Source organism: Gekko japonicus, unplaced genomic scaffold (assembly GCF_001447785.1).
Source record: "Gekko japonicus isolate JY-2015 unplaced genomic scaffold, Gekko_japonicus_V1.1 scaffold649, whole genome shotgun sequence".
Classification (NCBI taxonomy): Eukaryota; Metazoa; Chordata; class Lepidosauria; order Squamata; family Gekkonidae; genus Gekko; species Gekko japonicus.
Genome location: NW_015167555.1, coordinates 261,612 through 281,849, shown reverse-complemented (window position 1 = coordinate 281,849; position 20,238 = coordinate 261,612). Strand labels below are relative to the sequence as shown.

The 20,238-nt window shown below is 41.0% G+C and overlaps 1 protein-coding gene across 2 annotated transcripts in view; it reads right to left on the bottom strand.

The window, feature by feature from the left end:
* Positions 1-19,750, bottom strand: part of MBIP (MAP3K12 binding inhibitory protein 1) — a 27,832-nt gene extending 8,082 nt beyond the window's left edge. Inside the window, exons 1-5 of one of the 2 annotated variants that reach the window (XM_015413726.1) lie at positions 19,566-19,750; positions 7,028-7,147; positions 5,090-5,311; positions 4,891-4,987; positions 4,062-4,127 (exon numbers count right to left, since the gene is read on the bottom strand). In XM_015413726.1, the coding sequence (XP_015269212.1) occupies positions 4,062-4,127; positions 4,891-4,987; positions 5,090-5,311; positions 7,028-7,147; positions 19,566-19,655 (595 nt within the window). In that variant the 5' untranslated portion in view covers positions 19,656-19,750. The remainder of the gene's footprint in view (positions 1-4,061; positions 4,128-4,890; positions 4,988-5,089; positions 5,312-7,027; positions 7,148-19,565) is intronic. The other variant, XM_015413727.1, reaches the window with a different exon arrangement.
* Positions 19,751-20,238: the final 488 nt, after the last annotated feature.

The window sequence follows — 20,238 nt, the reverse complement described above, 5'->3', positions numbered from 1 at the left end:
CCAAAATGATTGCATCTTTAATTTCGTTGTACTATGTACAATGACAATAAAGTATATTATTATTATTATTATTATTATTATTATTATTATTCCAGCAGCAGCTATACTGTGTAATGTACTCGTTCCATGCTGTTCATGTATTTTTTTTCTGACTGACTTGTTACTCCTGTAGTTTGCACACATTATGCTGGGGGGGGGGATGACAAGTATTCCATGCTCCTGTGCACTGTCCTCCTCAAATGTATGCTGGGTCCAACATCTCACAACAGCCCAACAAATATCCCCCACTGACAAACTATGCTCTCAAATTCCTGTTTACAATCTACCTACAAACCATAGTTTGTTTGGCAGCCTGCATTCAGATGTCATGCTAAGCCAGAAGTTTTATTCAAGCTATGCTTTATAAAATGAGGTTTACTGTAGCTTCTGAATGCAGCCATAGTTTAAAAGAAGTACTCAGGTAAACAGTCTAACCATGAAGAAAGAGGAAACATTATAAATTTTACTATCTAGGCAACTATTCTCACTAAGATATAATGAATAGTTACTCTCTGAAGGCTTCACAGAGCATCTAGCAAAAACAAAAACGAGCCACAAGTTTTAGAAATGGAACACAACTTGACTACAACTACATTTACTACCACTCATATGCGTGGTTCATATGTGCTTGAATATTGGGGGGGGGAGATCCTTAAGGTCACATGTTCTGCAGGGCCTGCAAGACGGAGCTCTTCCGCCAGGCTTACCACCACCACCAACGAGCTTGGAACAACAGGGTGCAGGAGTGGCCCTGAGATCGATCACATTGCAGTACTACGACGTGTGGGCACCACTGAGTTTAAGACGTGATTCTGGATACCATCCCCACCATCTTTAAACTGAAGATCATGATCAGCTTGAAGCACTTTATTTGTATATTAGAAATGTTGTTTTAGTCTGTTTTACTATGTTTTTATATTGGCACGTGTGCCCTTGTGTTAGCCGCCCTGAGCCCGCTTGCGGGGAGGGCGGCCCATAAATCTAAATAAATAAATAAATAAATGTTGCTGCTACTCAGACTCAGCCAGTTACTCTGGAGGCCAACAGAAAGAGCATGGAGGCCTTCTCCTGATGTTGCCTCGTAGCATTGGTATTCATAAGTGTAGCAGTTAGAAGTGTGGACTCTAATCTGGGAGAGCTGGGTTTGATTCCTCACTCATCCACACGCACTGGTATGACCTTGGGTCAGTTACAAGTTCAGAGCTGTTCTCTCAACAGCAGTCCTTGAGAGAGCTCTCTCAGCCCCACCTACCTCAGAGGGTGTCTGTTGTGGGGAGGGGAAGGGAAAGGGATTGTAAACTGCTCTGAGACTCCCTTCGGGTATAAATCCAATCTCTTCTTCTCGCCATCTCATGCCCATGGCCAACTAATTAGTTTTCCAGTTTTGTGAAAAGTCACTTTTTTCTGGCTCAGATGCAACATCATACTATGATTTATCAGGACAAAAAGAAATACTTCTTTATAAGTAGTGAGATTCTCCGCCAGTGGATATAGTGATAGCCACAAGCAAGTTTAAAAGGGGGCTAGACTGATTCATGGAGGATATGTCCCTCAATGGCTGCCAGCCATAGTGACTAAAGGGAACATCCATATCCATTTTTAAAAATAATTTTATTTTCAATTTTCCATAAAGACATAACATAAAATCCAAGTATATCTTATTCTCCAACATGTTAGGGTTACACTAAACATTTTCTTCAATCCATTTATTGACTTTTTGCTATTTTTGGTTAAAGTTATTGTCTGCTTTTCCCACTAAGAACATATTCAGCTTATCCATTTCTACTATTTCAAAAAGTCTCGTAATCATCTCCTCTCTGCTCAGTATTCTATCTGTTTTCCAATTCTTTGCTATAATTATTCTTGACATTGTAATTATATATAATATAATATCCAGAGGCAGCAGACTTATGAATACCAATGCTAGGAGGCAACATCAGGAGAAGGCCTCCATGCTCTTTCTGTTGGGCTCCAGAGTAACTGGCTGAGTTTGACCCCTGTGAGAAACAGGCTGCTGGACCAGATGAACCACCAGTCTCATGCTGTGCGTGTTAAGTGCTGTCAAGTCTCTTCCAAATTATGGCAACCCTATGAATTAATGCCTTCCAAAATGTCCTTTCATTAACAGCCTTACTCAGGTCTTGCAAACTGAGGGCTGTCACTTCCTTTATTGAAGACAAAAAAGAGTTGGATTTATACTCTGCCTTTCACGGGAGTCTCAGAGCGGCTTACAATCTCCTTCCCTTCCTCTCCCCACAACAGACACCCTGTGAGGTAGGTGGAGCTGATAGACCACTAACAGAACTGCTCTTGAGAGAGCAGCTGAGAACTGTGACTGACTCAAGGTCACCCAAGCTGGCTGCATGTGGAGGAGTGGGGAATCAGACCCGTTTCTCCAGATTAGAATCCGCTGCTCTTAACCACTACACCAAACTGGTTTATTGAGTCAATCCATCTCATGTCGGGTCTTCCTCTTTTCTTGCTACCTTCAGCTGATGCTGTAGGACTCTTCTTATGTACTACATCCAAACAAGCAAACTAGTATCAAACCACTGTTGGTAAACATAAGGGGGAGTATAAACTGTAGTTTATTAGTTCCAAGAAAACAGCAAGATCTGATTTGTTATGAAAGCATAAACCTAATTAGTGGGATATATGTTACAGCAGGATCCCCCGGGTTCCTTTATGTAGTGGAAAACCACTGTTTACTGCTATATTTCAAGATGGTTAGCCATCTACCTGGATTGAATCAAGACCTAGGTTTCCTGTCTCATTATCAATGCTGATTTCTCCACACCTATTACCCCTCTGCATATCTCACCTAAATCCAATCACGTCTGTGATTGTTATTCACCTGTTATCATCATTTGCCTGCTAATGCCATTTGGCATCTGAAATCACTCCACTTTCCAATAAATAGGACAGATGGACTCCCATTCTAGCTGTATCTGAAGAAGTGAGCAGTGACTCATGAAAGCTCACATGCTGCCACATATTTTGTTAGTCTTTAAGGTGCTACTGGACTCTTGCTCTTTTCTACTGCTATATCTGTAAATCATGCCACAGGGTTGGATCCAGCAATATGTACGTGCAAGGATTGTGGTCCTTCCTCATTTGCCACACCCCCTCAGCATTTGCCACTTTCTACTCAACTTCCCCAGGGTAAGAAGGAACTCCTCATGGGTCTAGAAAGAAGGAAAGATCCATGCTGATCACAGCTTCCAGTGACAGCTTGCTGCATCAAACCCACTGCCTTTTGTTTGAATGCTAGCAGCATAGTGCCAAACTAGACATGATGGTGTCCTAATGGCCACCATGAGGATACTGCCACCATTTTAATGTCATTTAAAAATTGGGGAGCATCCACTTCATCACTTGATAAGTAACGGGGGGGGGGGAATGCCTCGACATGCCACACTGCCCTTGTGATACTTTTAAATGACTTTAAAATGACAGTGGCATCCTTGTGGCAGCAACAAGGATGTCATGTTTAGTTTGGTATCTTGTCACACTGACTTCAAAGCAAGTCCCACTGAGTTCAATGAGGCACAGGACTGCAGCTGGAGAGTTTCTTTAATGAAAACTACACATGCACCCACATTTCTAGTACCTGTTTCAGCAAAGCCAATTTTGAATAACTGATGGCAAAATATTTCTAACACAGCTATATAAGATGCTTGCTCTTGAATTATAAAACAAACTAAAATGGCCACCTAGTGCACAAGTTTAGGAATAAAGCCCAATGAATTCAGTGGCACCTCACTTCCAGATAAACTTTGATATGATTAGGCATACATCCCCTCAGCCTGTGTCTCAGGGAGAGAGAGGTGCTACGTTCTACTGTGAAGCAATGTATTGCATCTACCTACAGAGCGTTGCTGCTTGGCTCAAGCACCTAATAAAATTTACAGTCCTTTCTTGTCATACTAATTGTGTGGTTTATCCTTCCTTTACAAAATTATTTTATAGGACAAAACCTCTCACTTAGAATGATGACAGCAATGGTAAATAGTACTGCTTACCTTTTATATGACTTTTGAATCCTGGATAAGGTGTGAACACCGCATCAGTTCTAGCACAGCTGTTTTCTAAGGAGGTTTTTAAGTAAGTGAAAATTAGTGTTATTATTTTTAAACCTACATTCTTAAGCCTGACCAGAGCAGGCTAACAGATCTAAACAAGGAACAGACAGTGTGCAGAAGAGTCACTGCTGCTAATGTTCACATTGGGTTCAGGTTACTTCATCCAAGAATACAGTCCTTACATCTTCTAAAGGACACCACGGACCGTTAGTTATCCTGTAGACATTTTCTCCAAGAAAAGGCATTCTGGGGATGATTGGAGGAGTCACCCAGATTCAGAAAACCCTCATGATGAGTGAGAAACAAACAAAGAAAACCCCACATTGGATTTATTTTGAATGTTCATTACAAAGCATATCATGGAAAGGGGTAATCCCTCCTATCTGCTTTTAGGATACTCAGCCCAACAAACTAAATACCTGTTCTTCAGTACGATTCTGACTATACTCAGGGAGATAGTTTAGTTTACAAATCAGTTGTACAGCTGAACCCTAGGCATCCCAGTGGGACTATATCAGAATACATACAACATTTAAATTGGAAATAAGTTCTCTTAAACCTCTGGGACTCAGCTAAGTGTAGGATTATGGTGTTGTAAAAAGTGAGAAGATATTCTCGGCATTTTGCCTTACAAATAACTTTTATATTATACTAAAAAATCTACTTTTGCTTTTTTTACAAAAAGGTTTTCTTAAAGAGATGATCAAAATAAGGGGTGAAAAATCATGCTTGGAGGAGTAAGAAAATTAAACTCTGACTGGATAGTTACCTTGATTACAATCAATAACATTGCAAAATTCTCTGACGTTATTTTCATTGATCTCAGCTTGTTTCCTTTCAATGAAGGCTGATATTCGTCTGTCAATCTGCAGGTAACAGGAACAACTTGTATTTAGATTTCATTATTGCCATTCAAAGCGAAAGAATTGGCTAGACTAGTAGGGGAAAATGGCCCCAGAGTAACTTACTTCAGCTTTCCTAGCTTTTATCTGGACCACTTCTGGATCGAAATCAGCATACATCTTTTTTGGGCTTGCAGACCCACAGCCTGTATCTTTCACTTCCATCTGCCCGTCTCTCTCTATTACACTTGAATTAGTCTCACACTTTCTGCCTTCTGTCTTACTAGAATCATCAGTGGGCACAGTGCTTTTTTCTTTAATCAAAGACTGGAGTTTTTCTATAAATGGCTAGGCAAAAAAAAAGAAGAAAAAGAAAGGAAAAAAAGAAAGACTTGAGATCAAACTGACAGAATATTTTTTAAAACCAGAATTTTAAACCAAACGGTTTATAATAATTGCAGAGGCCATATGCTATTACCTTTGTATATGTAATCCAATCAAATTGGAATTAAAATATAGCATCTCCAAGTTTCACTGCCCTCCTGATCAGTGCCTTTTACTAATCTACGTATGAAAAAAAACCCTCTCTCTGGAGGGTCCAGCCTATCTGAGCAAATCTGCCTGTTACTCATCTGTTTTGTACCAAATCAAAGCATCAGCCTTTGGCACCAATGCCACTTAATTTACATGTCATTCAACTGCTTACTCAGAACATTAAGGCTTAAGTATTTTTCCTTCTTAACACAAGAGCCAGGACTCTCACTCTGTTAAAGCTCTTGCTTTAAACACTACATCATTGGCAATGTCTCCACTTGAAACAGCAGCCATCCAAAATGCATGAGAGAATACAAACACTGTGCTCCAGACGTGTGCTTCTCTCAACACAGCCAAATCCCAGAGAAAGCTAAATAAATACTATTTATTTTCTCATATTATTTAAATGATTAATACTTGTAAAACTGGCAACAATTAAAGATACAGAAAATATTAACTATATCAATAGTTCCCTTCCCTCACTCAATTACACTAGAAGAGGTATAAACACTCTGAACTTAAAAGTTTGCATTTTACACAACTAACTGAAATGTATTCGTTTTGAAACAGAAATAATACAGTTATTTAAGAAAGCTACACTATTATTTGGCACACTAAGTTATGAAATAAAATCTTCTTTTTCCTTTGCTACCCCATTAATTGTAAAAAAAATCTTCCATTTTTTATTTTGAAACAACATAGATTCTTAAATGAAGGCACAAGCATTTTGAAACTTCTGCTATCCAAGCACTGCGAGAACAAATGGGAGATAGGCAACAGCATTCTGGCTTTTTCCAATTTGTGCCTTATGCAGGAGATGTTCCTAACAACTTTATTCAGCAGTAAGGTAATGCTGTTATAAACATATTTGTATTATAGCACCAAGCAGAAGCAAAAAGACTTATGCTATCAGCTGACCAAGATGACAACATAAAGCAGCTAAGTAGAGTGAATTAACGTTAATACAGCTTTTAAAAAGTCAAATGAAAATGATGTAACAGCAATTGGTTACTTGATGAGATGAAACATTAAATGTCTAAGAAGTTACTTAGAAATAAAAAAAACCCGCTGAAAATATGGTTAATTGCAGAGACATACCAGGATATTTCACGCTGGGATAATGCCACTTCTTGATCCACTGAAAGCACTCCACGAACCGCAGAACTCACCCAACGCATGGAATCATTATCATAGCATGACACACACCTGCCGTGTTATTGCTTAATTATAACCCACCACAGATGGAAATGTACTGCATTTACAATGCAAGCGCACAAATCAACAGGACTGCATTTGTACAGTCTACTTACCCAGTGTAACCTACAATGCAATTCCCATAACTCTTCTGATAACCGCTTTAGATAATAGGTTTTAAGTCCTTTAGGAAGCTCAGTGGAACCTGAAATGCACAAAATGATCGCACCATTTTCTTATCCAGGAGTCCTAACCTAGAAGCTGAGATTTTGCAGCATGCAAGCTTGCACTGAAGGATGAGTTCTTGGGTTTCAAAGTGTACAATAAACCATTTACCTGCAAATCTAAAATATGCTGCTGCAGAGCACTAAAGAGCAACACGGGCTGGAGTGCTGATGTATGTTGAAACTTGCTCCAGTCGATGTTAATTTTCACAACATCTTCTTCAAGATTAAGCTTCAAAAGTGCAAACAAACAGTGTCACAAGGGGACTTCAATACAGAAACCTTATCAACTATACAAATAGGCTAAGATCCTGAATGAGACATTCCTCTCAGTCAAAAACTTAAGTTAAAGCACACAGGGGAAAAAAGTAGTAGAAAGAACTGCAATTTTTATTCAGCAATATGCTCTAATAATTTCTGTTTTTTCTTTCCCCTGGTACCTTGTACTTCTGTTTCATGATACTGATCTTATTGCACAAAAACAATTTGTATTTACATTTTGTTTATACAAACATAATGCCTGTTACCAAATTTCTTTGAGTACTGTTTTAAATTCAGTTTCATTTAAAACAGTGGCTTTTTTCTTTTTTTACAAATATATTTGTTTAGGCTATAACAACATGTGAAACCACAGTATTTCAAGCAAAGAACTTCAGAATGAAGGGTTGTTGTCTGATAGTTGCAGTTCCCATTTAAAGGCGGTGGGACCTGTGAAGGTTTAGCTGCACTCTAAGCAAACATGAAAAATCACCATTAGGAAATTTGTTGATTACAAAGCCAGAAATAAAGGGCACCCTGGCCTAAGAATTTCTTTTGCACACATCCCATTAGGGAAAAAAGTGAGGGTTCTGTAACAAAATAGATGTGCTGTGTAAATCCAATGTGACTTCCCCAGGACACTTTCTTAGGGTTTATTTCCCCTATCTCTTTCAGAAGCCCCGGGGAGTGAATACAAAAATAACTCCTACATTAACAGTAATAACATTTTTTGCTGTTTATGACTCCGGTTGCAAAAACAGTAAAGACAATACAGTAATAACATTTCTGTTAATTCCACAGCACTTTCCTAAACATGCGTACTCAAAACAGCACTTTGGCCTAGACTATATGCGCAGAACAATGCAGCTGCAGGATCTGGAGAAACAGACGTACTCCTATTCAGACTGTAGGATACCATTTTTTGTGTTCTCTGTTGTTAACAACAAACCTCTTCCCCCAAAGCTTTGTAAGTAAAACAAAAGGTGAAGTACCAAAAAGATGAAATCTGGGCTAAAACTTTTCATGTTAGTTTTTTACTTGCAGAGAGGTTTCTTTTATGCAAAAATGTGAAGCTGAGGATCACATCAGGAACTGATGACCTCATTTTGCTCCATGTGTAGACCAGCCTAATTCTCTAGTAAAGGTATATGGGATTGCAGCCCATGTCTAATCATCCCGCAAACACATTCAAAGCATTTGTGACTGTGTCATTAGATTGTTTTATTCAAAATCTGGTAAATCTGTAAGCACAGATGTATATTCCAAGCTACTACCATAAGTCTCTCACTTCAAAGTCTGCCAGTGTGACTGAAGAACAAAAAAAACTCCCGTGCCATTCGATGTTTACTTTGGCTTGCTGTGTTACAGAAATGGCTAACGTAAACCTCAGAATCTCACTTTTGAATATTAATTTAATCCCCCTCTTCAGACTTTTCTTGAGTTCTAGGTTCTTTAGGCTACAGTAGGACCAAATTTTCTACCGTAGCTAGTGTAACAGTGCTATTTTAGGGTACAATGTAAGTCCCCATTTCAAGGAAGCCATAAAGAAATACCTGGATTTTAGACATCTAAGGGTCTAATTAGATGAAACATTGAACATGACATAGCTTGGGGGAAATCCTAATCCAGCTCGTGTTTTACATGTGACCTGGGATTGGGGGGAATCTACTCCTGAGTGTGGTGCGATGGTAGGAGGGGTTTCAGCATACCTTCCCTTCCACCCAGCATGTTTTCACTAAAAGAAAATGGCCACAGGGCAAAGCTGCAGGCCAAACACCCTACCACTATGGCCATTTTTATCTAGCAAAAGTGTGCAGGCAGGGAATGCTGAAGCTCCTACTATTACTGTGCCACACTCAGAAGGCAATTTGCCCACCCCCCATATTTATGGTGAGTCCTGGGTCACACATGAAATTTGAGTTATGCTCATATTTAATGTATCATCTAATCAGACCCTATGAATCAAATGTAGCTAGTCCTGAATTACACATGTAGAACATTTCAGGGTTCTAGATGGCACAAAATAGCCCAACACTTTTTATATCTCTTGTGAGACTCAAGGATCTTTGAATAACAAATAATAACAAATGAAATACACTTTCTGTGATATTGTACTGATCCCATCTTTAGACACTTTAGACACTTTCAAGAAACAACTGTATAAGTAATATTATTCTATTGAGAACGTTTAGGAATAAGATACACATCCCATATAATTCCTTTTATAAGAACAATGACAATTTAAAGGTCCTAATAAAAGGTATTACGTTGATTGTATTCTTGGCTTTTTGGCGTTTACTTTTGGACTAACACAGCTATAAACAACTTGTCTAGGAATAAGATAACTTTCTTAGGTTATTTTATAGTCAGTAGATCATCTAGAGTAGTGGTCTTCAAGTCTAACCTTCAGGTGGTCGTCAAGTCTAACCTACTGGGTTCCATACGCATATTTTCCTGCTGCTTTTCGAAGGACCTGTACCTAGTATCCGTGAGCAGAGATCAAAGGAGCACACCAAGAGGAGTTGCAGGTGAGATCATTCCACCATGACTTTACCCTTGGTTGTTCCTCCCTACACTTTGACGTTTCCTGCTGCTGGTTATCTTAGCCTGCTGCCCACAGTCCTGGCCTTGACATCAATAAAATCATACCCACCCACCCCCGGTTAATGTTCTTACAGTTCAGTCATCCCATGTGGCCAGCCATGGATTTGGTTTCACAGGGTAGCCATGTAGGTCTGCAGTAGAACAGCTAGATTTGAGACCAATTGCACATCAGAGAACAGTATGATTTTGGGGGTATGAGCTTTCAAGACTCAGAGCTCCATTCATCCAGTCCACTTATTTTACTGACAGTTAGTTTTAAATTGTCTGAACTATATGAAATCTTTTCAGCAGTACAAAAAGTGCATACTTATGCAGAGGTGTAAATTTAATTTTCTGGTTTTTCTTTGCAACTGATTTTTTTGCTAATTGGAAATTCCTACTTGGTTTCATTCACTCTGCCGTCCTGCTCTGCAGTCTTGTTGACACACAAGGAAATTCAGATAGTTTCAGGCAGCAGCAGGTCTCTTTATTCTGGTTTAAAGAAAACTGTTCAAATAATTTAAAACGAACAGGCAGTAAAATAAGTGGACTGGGATGAAGAGAGCTTCACTCTGCCGTCCTGCTCTGCAGTCTTGTTGACACACAAGGACATTCAGATAGTTTCAGGCAGCAGCAGGTCTCTTTATTCTGGTTTAAAGAAAACTGTTCAAATAATTTAAAACGAACAGGCAGTAAAATAAGTGGAATCAAACCCAAAGCAGGTAAGGCAGATCTCTACGCATGTGCAGTGTGTATTTCTAAAAACAGAACTTTCCTCTGCATTTCCCCCCGTTTCATTGCAGAAATCAGTTTTATAACCTCAAAATTATTGTATTTAACAGAGAAGAAGTAGAAGGGAACTGATAAGAGATGACTGGGTTAATTATTCCTTTTCACATTTTTGTGTTTAATGCAACAATCCTGATGTACCTCCTGCAAAGATGGTTAAAGAGTGCAGAGCTTCTCCCTGCATCCAACATGAATGGCTATGGGTAAAGTGGGCATTCTATTCTGCAACACAGGTTAAGAGTATAGAATAGAAGTTATTTCAGCCTGCTCAATACAAATCAGATCTGTTTCACATTCCATGTCTGCAGCTTCTAAACAAACTACAGAACAAACCATTATATTAAGAAAGACCAAAATATGTGCTGTAAATGGTTCTTATGGTTTTCATTGTTTTAATTTTGTACATCACCTAGAGCCCCAGTTGTGGGGATTAAAGGTAAAGGTTCCCTTGCTCAAAAGCCAGTCGAATCCGACTCTAGGGTTGCAGTGCTCATCTCTGTTTCAAAGCCGAAGAGCCAGCGCTGTCCGAAGACGTTTCCGTGGTCATGTGGCCGGCATGACTAAACACCAAGGCGCATGGAACGCTGTTACCTTCCCACCGAAGTGGTACCTATTTATCTACTTGCAATTTCTTGCTTTCGAACTGCTAGGTTGGCAGAAGCTGGAACTAGAGATGGGAGCTCACTCCATCATGCGGCACCCAGAAGAAAGAGAAAGACAAAATGAGGTAAAGATGCTGATATAGATGCAGGAGCTTTAATATGAGCATGGATTGTTCTTCATTCTTTCAGAATCTGGAAAACTTCTGTAAACACAAATCTGCCAGCATTGAGATAAACAGAGATGCTTTTGCTCAGCTCAGAGATCAGTATGCACAATGGTAGACTTCTGTATCAGTGCCATGTTGCAACCCTCCGGTACTCTTTTCCAAACACAGACGAACACACATTAAGCTGCCTTATACTGAATCAAACTATTGGTCTAGTCAGTATTGTCCACTCTGACTGGCAGTGGCTCTTCAGTGTCTCAGGAACAGGTCTTTCACATGACCTACTACCAGATCCTTTGAACTGGAGATGCCAGGGATTGATCTTGGGACCTTTTGCATGTCAAGCAGATGCTGTCCCACAGAGCCACCATCTCTCCTAACAAGAACTGAGTTCAATTAGACTTGCTTCCAAGTAAACATGCAGAAACTTGCAGGTCCCTTTAAAAAAAACACCAACTAGAATAGCTGCAATAAAAGAAACTCAGGGCTGTAATAAACACTTGCTTCAGCCAGTGAAAAGGTACTGCTGCAGGGAGGGAGAAGAAAGGGGATTTTCACCAATTTATCCCTTCTCAAGGCAAGCCCCTACATCATGCCAGTGTTATTCCTGGGGATCTCCAGATTAGGCCAGGTTTTTTTTGGGAGGGGGGATGGATGGAGAGCTGGAGCACGAAAACTCTGTTCACTGGACATAACCTAGAGCTTCCATTGCTAGCTGAAAGAGCCCATCATCATGTTATCGTATGCTCTACATCAAGGCCCCCCCCCCCAACTTTTTCAAGCCCGCAAGATGCCTTTGGAATTCTGACAAAGGATGGTGAATGCAACTACAAAAGGGCTGCTGCAGGAGGCAGAGCCAACTACAAAACGTCAGGGAGTAAGGTTATGGATAACTCTAATAGTAACCTCTCAATATTTCACACAGAAGTTCTGTTTAATAGGACACCTTTTAAAATGAATATATTTTAAAATATTTTCTGGTGGCAGCTTTTGCTGAAGCAACTTTTAAAATATCTCCAAAGCCAATCAGATCTCCAGGGGGCAATCAGAAGCCCTGCTGGGTAAAAAGCCATACCTGGCCCCCCCCACTTTCTAAGAACAATTGGAATCCTGCCGACAGGCACCATGCTGGGGATCCCTGCCCTATATGACAAAAACATCAGATAAATAACCTGATCCTAAGCACGTTAATTAAAATAAATGGAACTGTATGCCAAAAAGCATTATTGGCATAAGCCTTATCTTAGTATTGTTAGAAGTCCTATTTATGCTCTAACAAGACAGAGAAACGGGATTTGGCTAAGAATCCATGGATTTTTGTTTGGCTCAGTAACCAATCCGTTATACTTTTCTACTGAACCCTCTGGCACACTCAGAAGCCTTGGACAAGTATGTGTCCCGTATCACGATAAACTGTAGAACAAGCAGAAACATCAAGAGTCTCTGTAACACTCCTGCCTACTTAATCTCAGCCAGAGACCTTCCTAACCCCACCCCCTCCCCAGTCCTTGGCATGTGCTAAGTGAAAAGGAGACCCCATGTAAAACTGAAGCTTGGAGTAAGCAGTAGCTTTTGCCTGCTCAAAAGCAGAACAAAGCAGAACAAACAAGACTTCCCCAAGTTCTGTTGTTTCATAGAGAACTTGAGGGAAGACAATCTATATACACTTCTCAGTACTACGGACATATCAGGGACTAACCAGAGGCATTCATACCTATTGAATAGATTATGGAGACGTAGATTTGGCCCCAAATCAATGTTAAAATAGCAAAGGTTTCCCAGATCCATGCCACAGCAAGATTGGGACTAGACTGCTGTAATGCACTGTACACGGGTTGGCTCCTGTAGTCAGCTCAGAGACTCCAGTGATATAGAATGCCACAGGTGAGTTATTATCTGGAGCTACGCAGAGAATGCATATTTTATATATTCTACAGTCACTCTCTTGGCTGCTTTTCAGTTAATGGGTTCATAGGTAATGGTAAAGGCTCCCTTGCTCGAAAGCCATTCGAGTCCGATTCTAGGGTTGCGGTGCTCATCTCCGTTTCAAAGCCGAAGAGCCAGCGCTGTCCGAAGATGTTTCCGTGGTCATGTGGCCGGCATGACTAAACACCAAGGCGCACGGAACACTGTTACCTTCCCACCGAAGTGGTACCTATTTATCTACTTGCAATTTCTTGCTTTCGAACTGCTAGGTTGGCAGGAGCTGGAACTAGAGACGGGAGCTCACTCCGTCATGCGGCACACTTATGGCCTTGGACCCTCATATCTGCAGGACCACCTCTTTTTCTGTTCCACCGTGACAGCCTCACTCATCTGTTCAGGGCCTTCTGTGGGTGCTATCCAACAAACGAGCATGGTGAACAACTGCCCATGCATGTGCATTCTTTGTTCTGGCCCACACCTTGTGGAACTATCTGACTGACAAAGTCAAAGCTGCTCCCATATTTCTTTTATTCTGCAAATGATGTAATACGGATTGTTCGTGAGGGTGTTTCTATAAAGGTAAAAGGGCTATACTATAACAGAACGGTTTAGGAATGAACTTGATAAATGGAAAGGGGCTATGGGCAATACCGCTGTATATAGGATGTGTTATCTGTTTACCCTATTGTCACTGTATTATTTTCTATTTATGCAATGTCATTTTCCTGCATTATATCTGTAAGCTGTATCGTATCTGCTATGCTTGTTCAGATTTCTGTAATCCTAATACATTGCTTATTAAATGTCTCGTCATATGGACTATCAATTTACACTGTGTAATCTGCTTTTGAGTTTTAGTAAGAAAGACAGATGGTGAATACAGAAAATAAGTAAAATAAACAAAGGTGGTAGGAAGTAGAAAGGATTCACCAACCCTTAGGGCAGGGGTGTCAATCATGCAGCCCACGAGCCGCATCCAGCTCCCACAAGTGTTGTATCAGGCCCACAAGCAACTGGCTGCCATCTGCTTACTTCTCCCTCTCTCTTGCTTTCTTCTGTGACACAGCTTGCTTTGCCAGGCTCTCTCAATCACACAGGACAGCCAGAGAGCAAAGCCTCTCTTCCCTCCATTGGCTGAGGCTCCTCCCTTGGGAAGGAAGAGAGGGAGGGAGGAAAGAGAGAGCTTGCTTTTTCAGGCTCTCTCAATCGCACAGCAGAGCTACACAGCAAAGCGTCCCTTCCTTCCATTGGATGAGGCTCCTCCCTCTCCTCGTTTCCTGGGCCTGCTTTGCCCAGTTCCCTCAATCACAGGGGAGAGAGAGAGAGAGAGAGAGAGAGAGAGAGAGTGTTCACCCAGTGCATTTCCTTTCTAGACTGGGGATTTGGAACCTAGACTTCCCAGATACACATTGCTCTCTCTATTCTTGCACTGCCACACAGGAGTTGTAGCTATTCTCTGGGGAAGACTATAGTTCAGCCTGTGTCATGGTGCCTTCACATGTTCTTGACCAGAACACAAAGCAACATGTACAAAAGCTCACAATGCCCAGCCATTTCATGTTTTCCTCTGGGTCTTAGGCTCAAAGCACTGACTGTGAGATTTCTGTAGTGAATGTCAATAAACCAAAAGTAGGTTTGCAACTTATACATCCACACCTGAACAACACCTGAACAGCATACTCAAGATTGCTACAGGACACACATTGTCTCCAGATTTTGATGCAATAATTCAAAGCAAGAGGTGTCAGTTATAAGAGACCATTGAATAAACAAAATATTGCAAGAGTGCTAATGTTTTAAGCATGTTTTATTTAATTGTTTGGGTCCTTTATAAAATGTGTATCTCTGCTAACTGGCATTACATTTTATGACACACATGGCCCAGCCCAACAAGATCTCATTTATGTCAGATCCGGCCCTGATAACAAATGAGTTCGACACCCCCGCCTTAGGGTATTTTCCAATTTTGCTATAAAATAACTCAAATTTTTATCTGAAGAAGGATTACAAATCATTTCTCAGAACCCAAATGTATATTCAAAAAAGTGTATATCCTGCCTTCTAATTAGCTGTTCACTTAATTATCTATGGTGAGTAAAGGCTGCTTCTAATCAAATTTTCATTAGGTCTTCCACATTCAAGAAGTCATTGGCTCTTTAAAGTTAAATGCAGAAAAGAGCAACCACATTTTGCAGCCTTCAAGTAGCCACATCTTACAACAAAGACCAACAATCATTAGCACTTTCAAGAGAACACGGCAAGTGTCAACTTCAACTGCCTATCTCCCCCCCCCCTTTCTAGAAGCACACAGGCATATGCAGACGAGTATATAAAAATTATACACAGTTTTACTCTTATTTATTCACAAGATAAAGTATGAGAATGATACAAATAGCATTATGCTATCTAGTGAGTGTAAAATTACGTCTCAAAGGTTTTAGAACATGCCCTTAATGCTCTCTGGAAAACTTTTATGTAAAGAATATTTAGGAAATGGTAATGTTATTTCTCAACATAACAGAAAATATCTAAACTACTTGCAAAACAAATGCAGGCTTTATACAGAAATAGCTGACAAGTTTATATTTAACTATATTTTACTGTTTTTATTAAAAATTTCCTCACTCTACCCCAACACACCAGAAAGTGTTGTATGCAACAAAGATATAGCTGTACAATATATCATGTTAGGTTTCTGATACTGTTATTTTAAACAGACACACATTCCAGACCCAGACCCAAAAGGCAACAAAACTCTGCAAGAGTATGCCATCATCTGGGCTGTGCCACCAGAGGCCTACTAGGCCCAGGGAGCGTCGCTAGCAGTAGGTGAGGCTGGGCCTACAACTCCCCGAAACCCCTGAGAGGTTTTGGTGCCAAAATTGACCAATAGGAAAAGAAGAGGGCTTAGAATAAAAGATCTGGAGCAGCAGGAAAAGCTGTTCTTTCTTCCAGAGGGCAGAGCCAGAAGGAAGGCTGCTACAGGAAGAAACCCTCATCCTGAGGGAAGGGTGAGTAGTCTAGTGTCACTTGGAATAGTGAGCTAGGGACAGTATATATTTAGACGCATTAGGGCATTTGATTTGATCACGCTCCTGTGCTTCTTTTAGCTCCGCCTCTAAAATGCCTTCTTTCCAGTGCAGATTTTCTCACTCGTGTGACCGGGGCCCTTGTTGTTTGACCTCCTATAAAATAAACCTTTTCCTTGTTTCACTCTGCCTGGTCCTCATGCCTGTTATTCGGCCAAAAGGGAGGTCTGAAGGTCTTGGGAGGGTGCTCAAGGGAACCTAAATCCAGAGTGGTGGCAGCGTCAGACAACCCACCTGAGCCGTGACAGAGTACAAAGGGTTAGATGCAGCCAGTTTTTCCACTGGTGAAAAAGGCAGGAAGAGGTCCCCCTTTGACCACAAAAAAGGCTATGAGGAATTGGCTGAGACTGAGCAAAAAAGCTGGCTGAACCCAACCAAAAGCTTATTTATCATTTCACATCAGAATGTTTTGTTGTATGACATAAAACTAAAGGTCCACAAAGTTTATATCACTGCTTGTTTATACGTAAACATAATTTTACACCATTCAGTGATGGTGGATGAATTAAGTTCTTAACCTGGTATTTCTCTAGTGCCTCTGATATTCAATGAAATGGAGCTTCTTAAAAGCAATACTAGAATTATGAGAAATTGGGAAGAAGTTAGGCTAGGTTCAGAGGTTGGTTGGTTGTCATGGTAATGACAACCAGGGTTACCTCCTGTATTAGAACACTTTTAGCATAGCTTAAAAAAAACTATGAGACACTGAGAAGAGTTTGGGATTAGGTTTTATGGTAGCAATAATTAGAAAATTTGGTCATAAAAAGACAAAACCCTGAAGGATGAAAAGTTACTCTGTCTCCTAGATGCAAAGAAAATTCTTCAAGGCATGCTCTTTACTTCATGGAGAATTTTTCCATTTCAGTCTCAAATGTTCAATTTTAAGAGCCTGCATAGGGAAGTAGCCATGCTTTTAATCAAACACGTCAGTAATCTTTCTTCCCCAGACCCTCATGTTACTTATTAATGTACTTTTAATCCCCACTCTTTACATACACATAATATTTATAATGCCATTTTATGGATGGGAGATTGTGGCTGCAGACCTAGGAAACCTCTCCATAGAGTAAGCTACACATGGGACCTACTTGTGAACAGACCTGCTTAGGATTGCTCTCTGTATATATAAAATACAGCCAAGGCCACAAAAATCCAAGGTAGAGTTCAGGAGATCCTAGATCTAAATGTAGTTTTCATGTGTCTGATGCCCACCCACTAGATGTGTTTGGCAGACTGTTTACCCATTGTTACCAATTCTTCCTCCTCAGTCCTTTGATTAAATCACTTCTCAAAACTACACAATCTCTTAATTATCTGTCACTGTAAGAAATCCTCTTCCGCCTTGTAAAAGGTTCTGTCTTTTTCTGTTTTCATCCTCTCTGACTTTTCAACTTACTTTTTGAAGTTTGGACAAGAGCTTGTAGAGTGTATATACTTTACCAGCTCTTCTATCTTACCAGCAATGTCGCTAGAGGCAAACCTACTTTGGATCAATATGTGCTTATCTTTAATTGAAAGACATGTAAAGGCTTGAGGATGCACTGGAAAATTTTGAGGATGGAACCACATTTGCCACACTTTGCCAAGTTTAATGGCATTGCTTTTTGTAGAGTGCCATCATAATCTAATCCTTAAAGTAAATGATTTTTATCCCTTTCCAAATGCGGGATGTATACTTTCAAGCATATTTTTAAAGAAATCTTGAAGCTACTTGTGTAAATGTTGAGATCTGCATGAAATTTTCCTTTCCTAATTACAGTCTGCAAAAAAATTCAAATATCTATACTAACAATTGCTTTATATTCTGATAAAGCATTTGTGTATTTGATAGCCTGCTCCCAGCTAGTCTAATCTTGTCAGATCTCAGAAGCTAAGCAGGGTCAGCCCTGGTTAGTATTTGGCTGGGAGACCACCAAGGGAATCTAGGGTCACTATGTAAACGTGGGCAATAGCAAACCACCTCTGAACACCTCTTGCCTTGAAAACCCTACAGGGTCACCATAAATTCGCTGTGACTTGATGGCACTTTCCACCACCATTTGACAGCCCCAGTGTCGCAATACAATACAGTTCACAATAATGACAAGGTTAAAGGAAACCAGGCTCGGGGTAAGAGCCCTGTATTAATTTCACAACTTTAGTAATATGTTACCTTAGAAAGAGTTATTCCATTAACACAAAAAGAACAAGGTAGCAAATGCACCCATGACCACAGTATAAAACCAGTGGTACTCACTCTGTGGAACACAGACAGCCACATTTGCAATTACCATCAGCTGAAAGAACGATTTTTCCTTTCATCCCTAGTATGAGGCCTGTACCTCAGGGAGGCTCAAAGCTTTTCTATATTCCTGTGGTGGCAGCTGTTTCAAGTTGGGAGCCAAATGCCAACCATAGTCTCCACCAGGCAAGGGCCTTGCCTGCTTTTCTGAAACATAGGATGGGTGTCACAATGAGGAATGGTGCTCAGAAGAGCCACACGTAGCTCCAGTGCGTATCACTGGCTTAAATCAAACACGAAGTAGCATAATGATTAACACCCAAATACAAATCACCTCACTTGAAAATGAATCCCCTTGATTTCAATGGAACATTCATTTACTTGTTGTCCTAAACAGAGTTACATTCTTCTAAACCCACTGAAGTCAATGGCTTTAGAAGTGTGTATCTGTTCAGGATGGCACTAATAATCTGTGAACTCCTGTTGGAGAAATCATCACCACTGACATCAGTGGCACTGGCTTCCATGTTGTGTGCTTAGAATCAAAATTTAGGAGACTGCTAATCCCAGTAGGTATTTGTTTACACAAATCCCAAAGCGATAGCCAAGTTACAGCTAAACAAGGAACAGCAAAAAGACTCTTGAGGCACCTTAAGGACAGATTTACTGGGACACCAGCTTTCCTGGGTGCGTTTTTTCTTTCTTTTCTTACTCTTACATTTCAGACTCAAGACTCCGAAATAGAACCTGAGCGTGAGACTCAAAGCTTCGGAGCAGGAGGATAGAGAAACTTTCCCGAGAACAACCCTTATACTGCTGCCTCCCCTTAGAAGATAACTTGGGCTCGCGCTTGAGGCCCCAGTAAACTAGCCTCCTCTGCTGACCCCAGCCACCTGCCCCGCTGCCTTTCGTTCCTCCCCCCAATATCTTCACAGCAATAGCCGCGGCCCCCTCCTCCAGCCGCCCAGCTGCTTATTTCCCAAGGAGCCTCCTTTCGTTGTCTGTTATCACTGACCTGCCCCACCAACTTAGGCAGCGAGCGGAGGCAGCCTTCCAAAATTTCTAAGGTCGGCTTTGCTGTCGGGTCCTCCAATGGAGCTGACATCTCCGCCGTATTCGTACCCGGCTGTCCCGCTTCGGCAAGGGAGGCCGTAACGGCCGGCCCGAACAAATTACCGTTCACCGAGATCAGGACCACATCGCCGCCCTTCGCGTCCTGTCGCCTGAAGATGACGCAACAGAGAGGCTTCCTTGGGAATGTGTTATTTCCACCGCCCACAAGCATTACTGACGGTTGAAACGACCAATCTGTTGCAGCCTGCCCAGATAGCGGGCGAAGCTGGAGATATCTGAGCGGGCGTGTGTTGGTGGTGTACTGCTTAGCTCCAGACAGTTGACCTAGGAGTTTATCGGGGGTCAGCCTGGTTTGCTTTCGAGACTGAAGGTGTAGGAGCATTAGATGGATGGCCAAAGATTGTGCTGATGCTTCTAAACTCCCCCCGCCCCCATGGACGATTAATTTTAAAACATTTCTGTCCCGTTCTGTCTAGCACAAAATTGATAAATGCAAATCATGCAATAAAAGCGGTACAATCCAGCAACAGAACAAGTGTGTGTATTGGAGCCTTCTAGACAGAGACGTCTTCCAGATCTCTGCAGTGCCAGGCATATAGTTACAGATGTTGCAC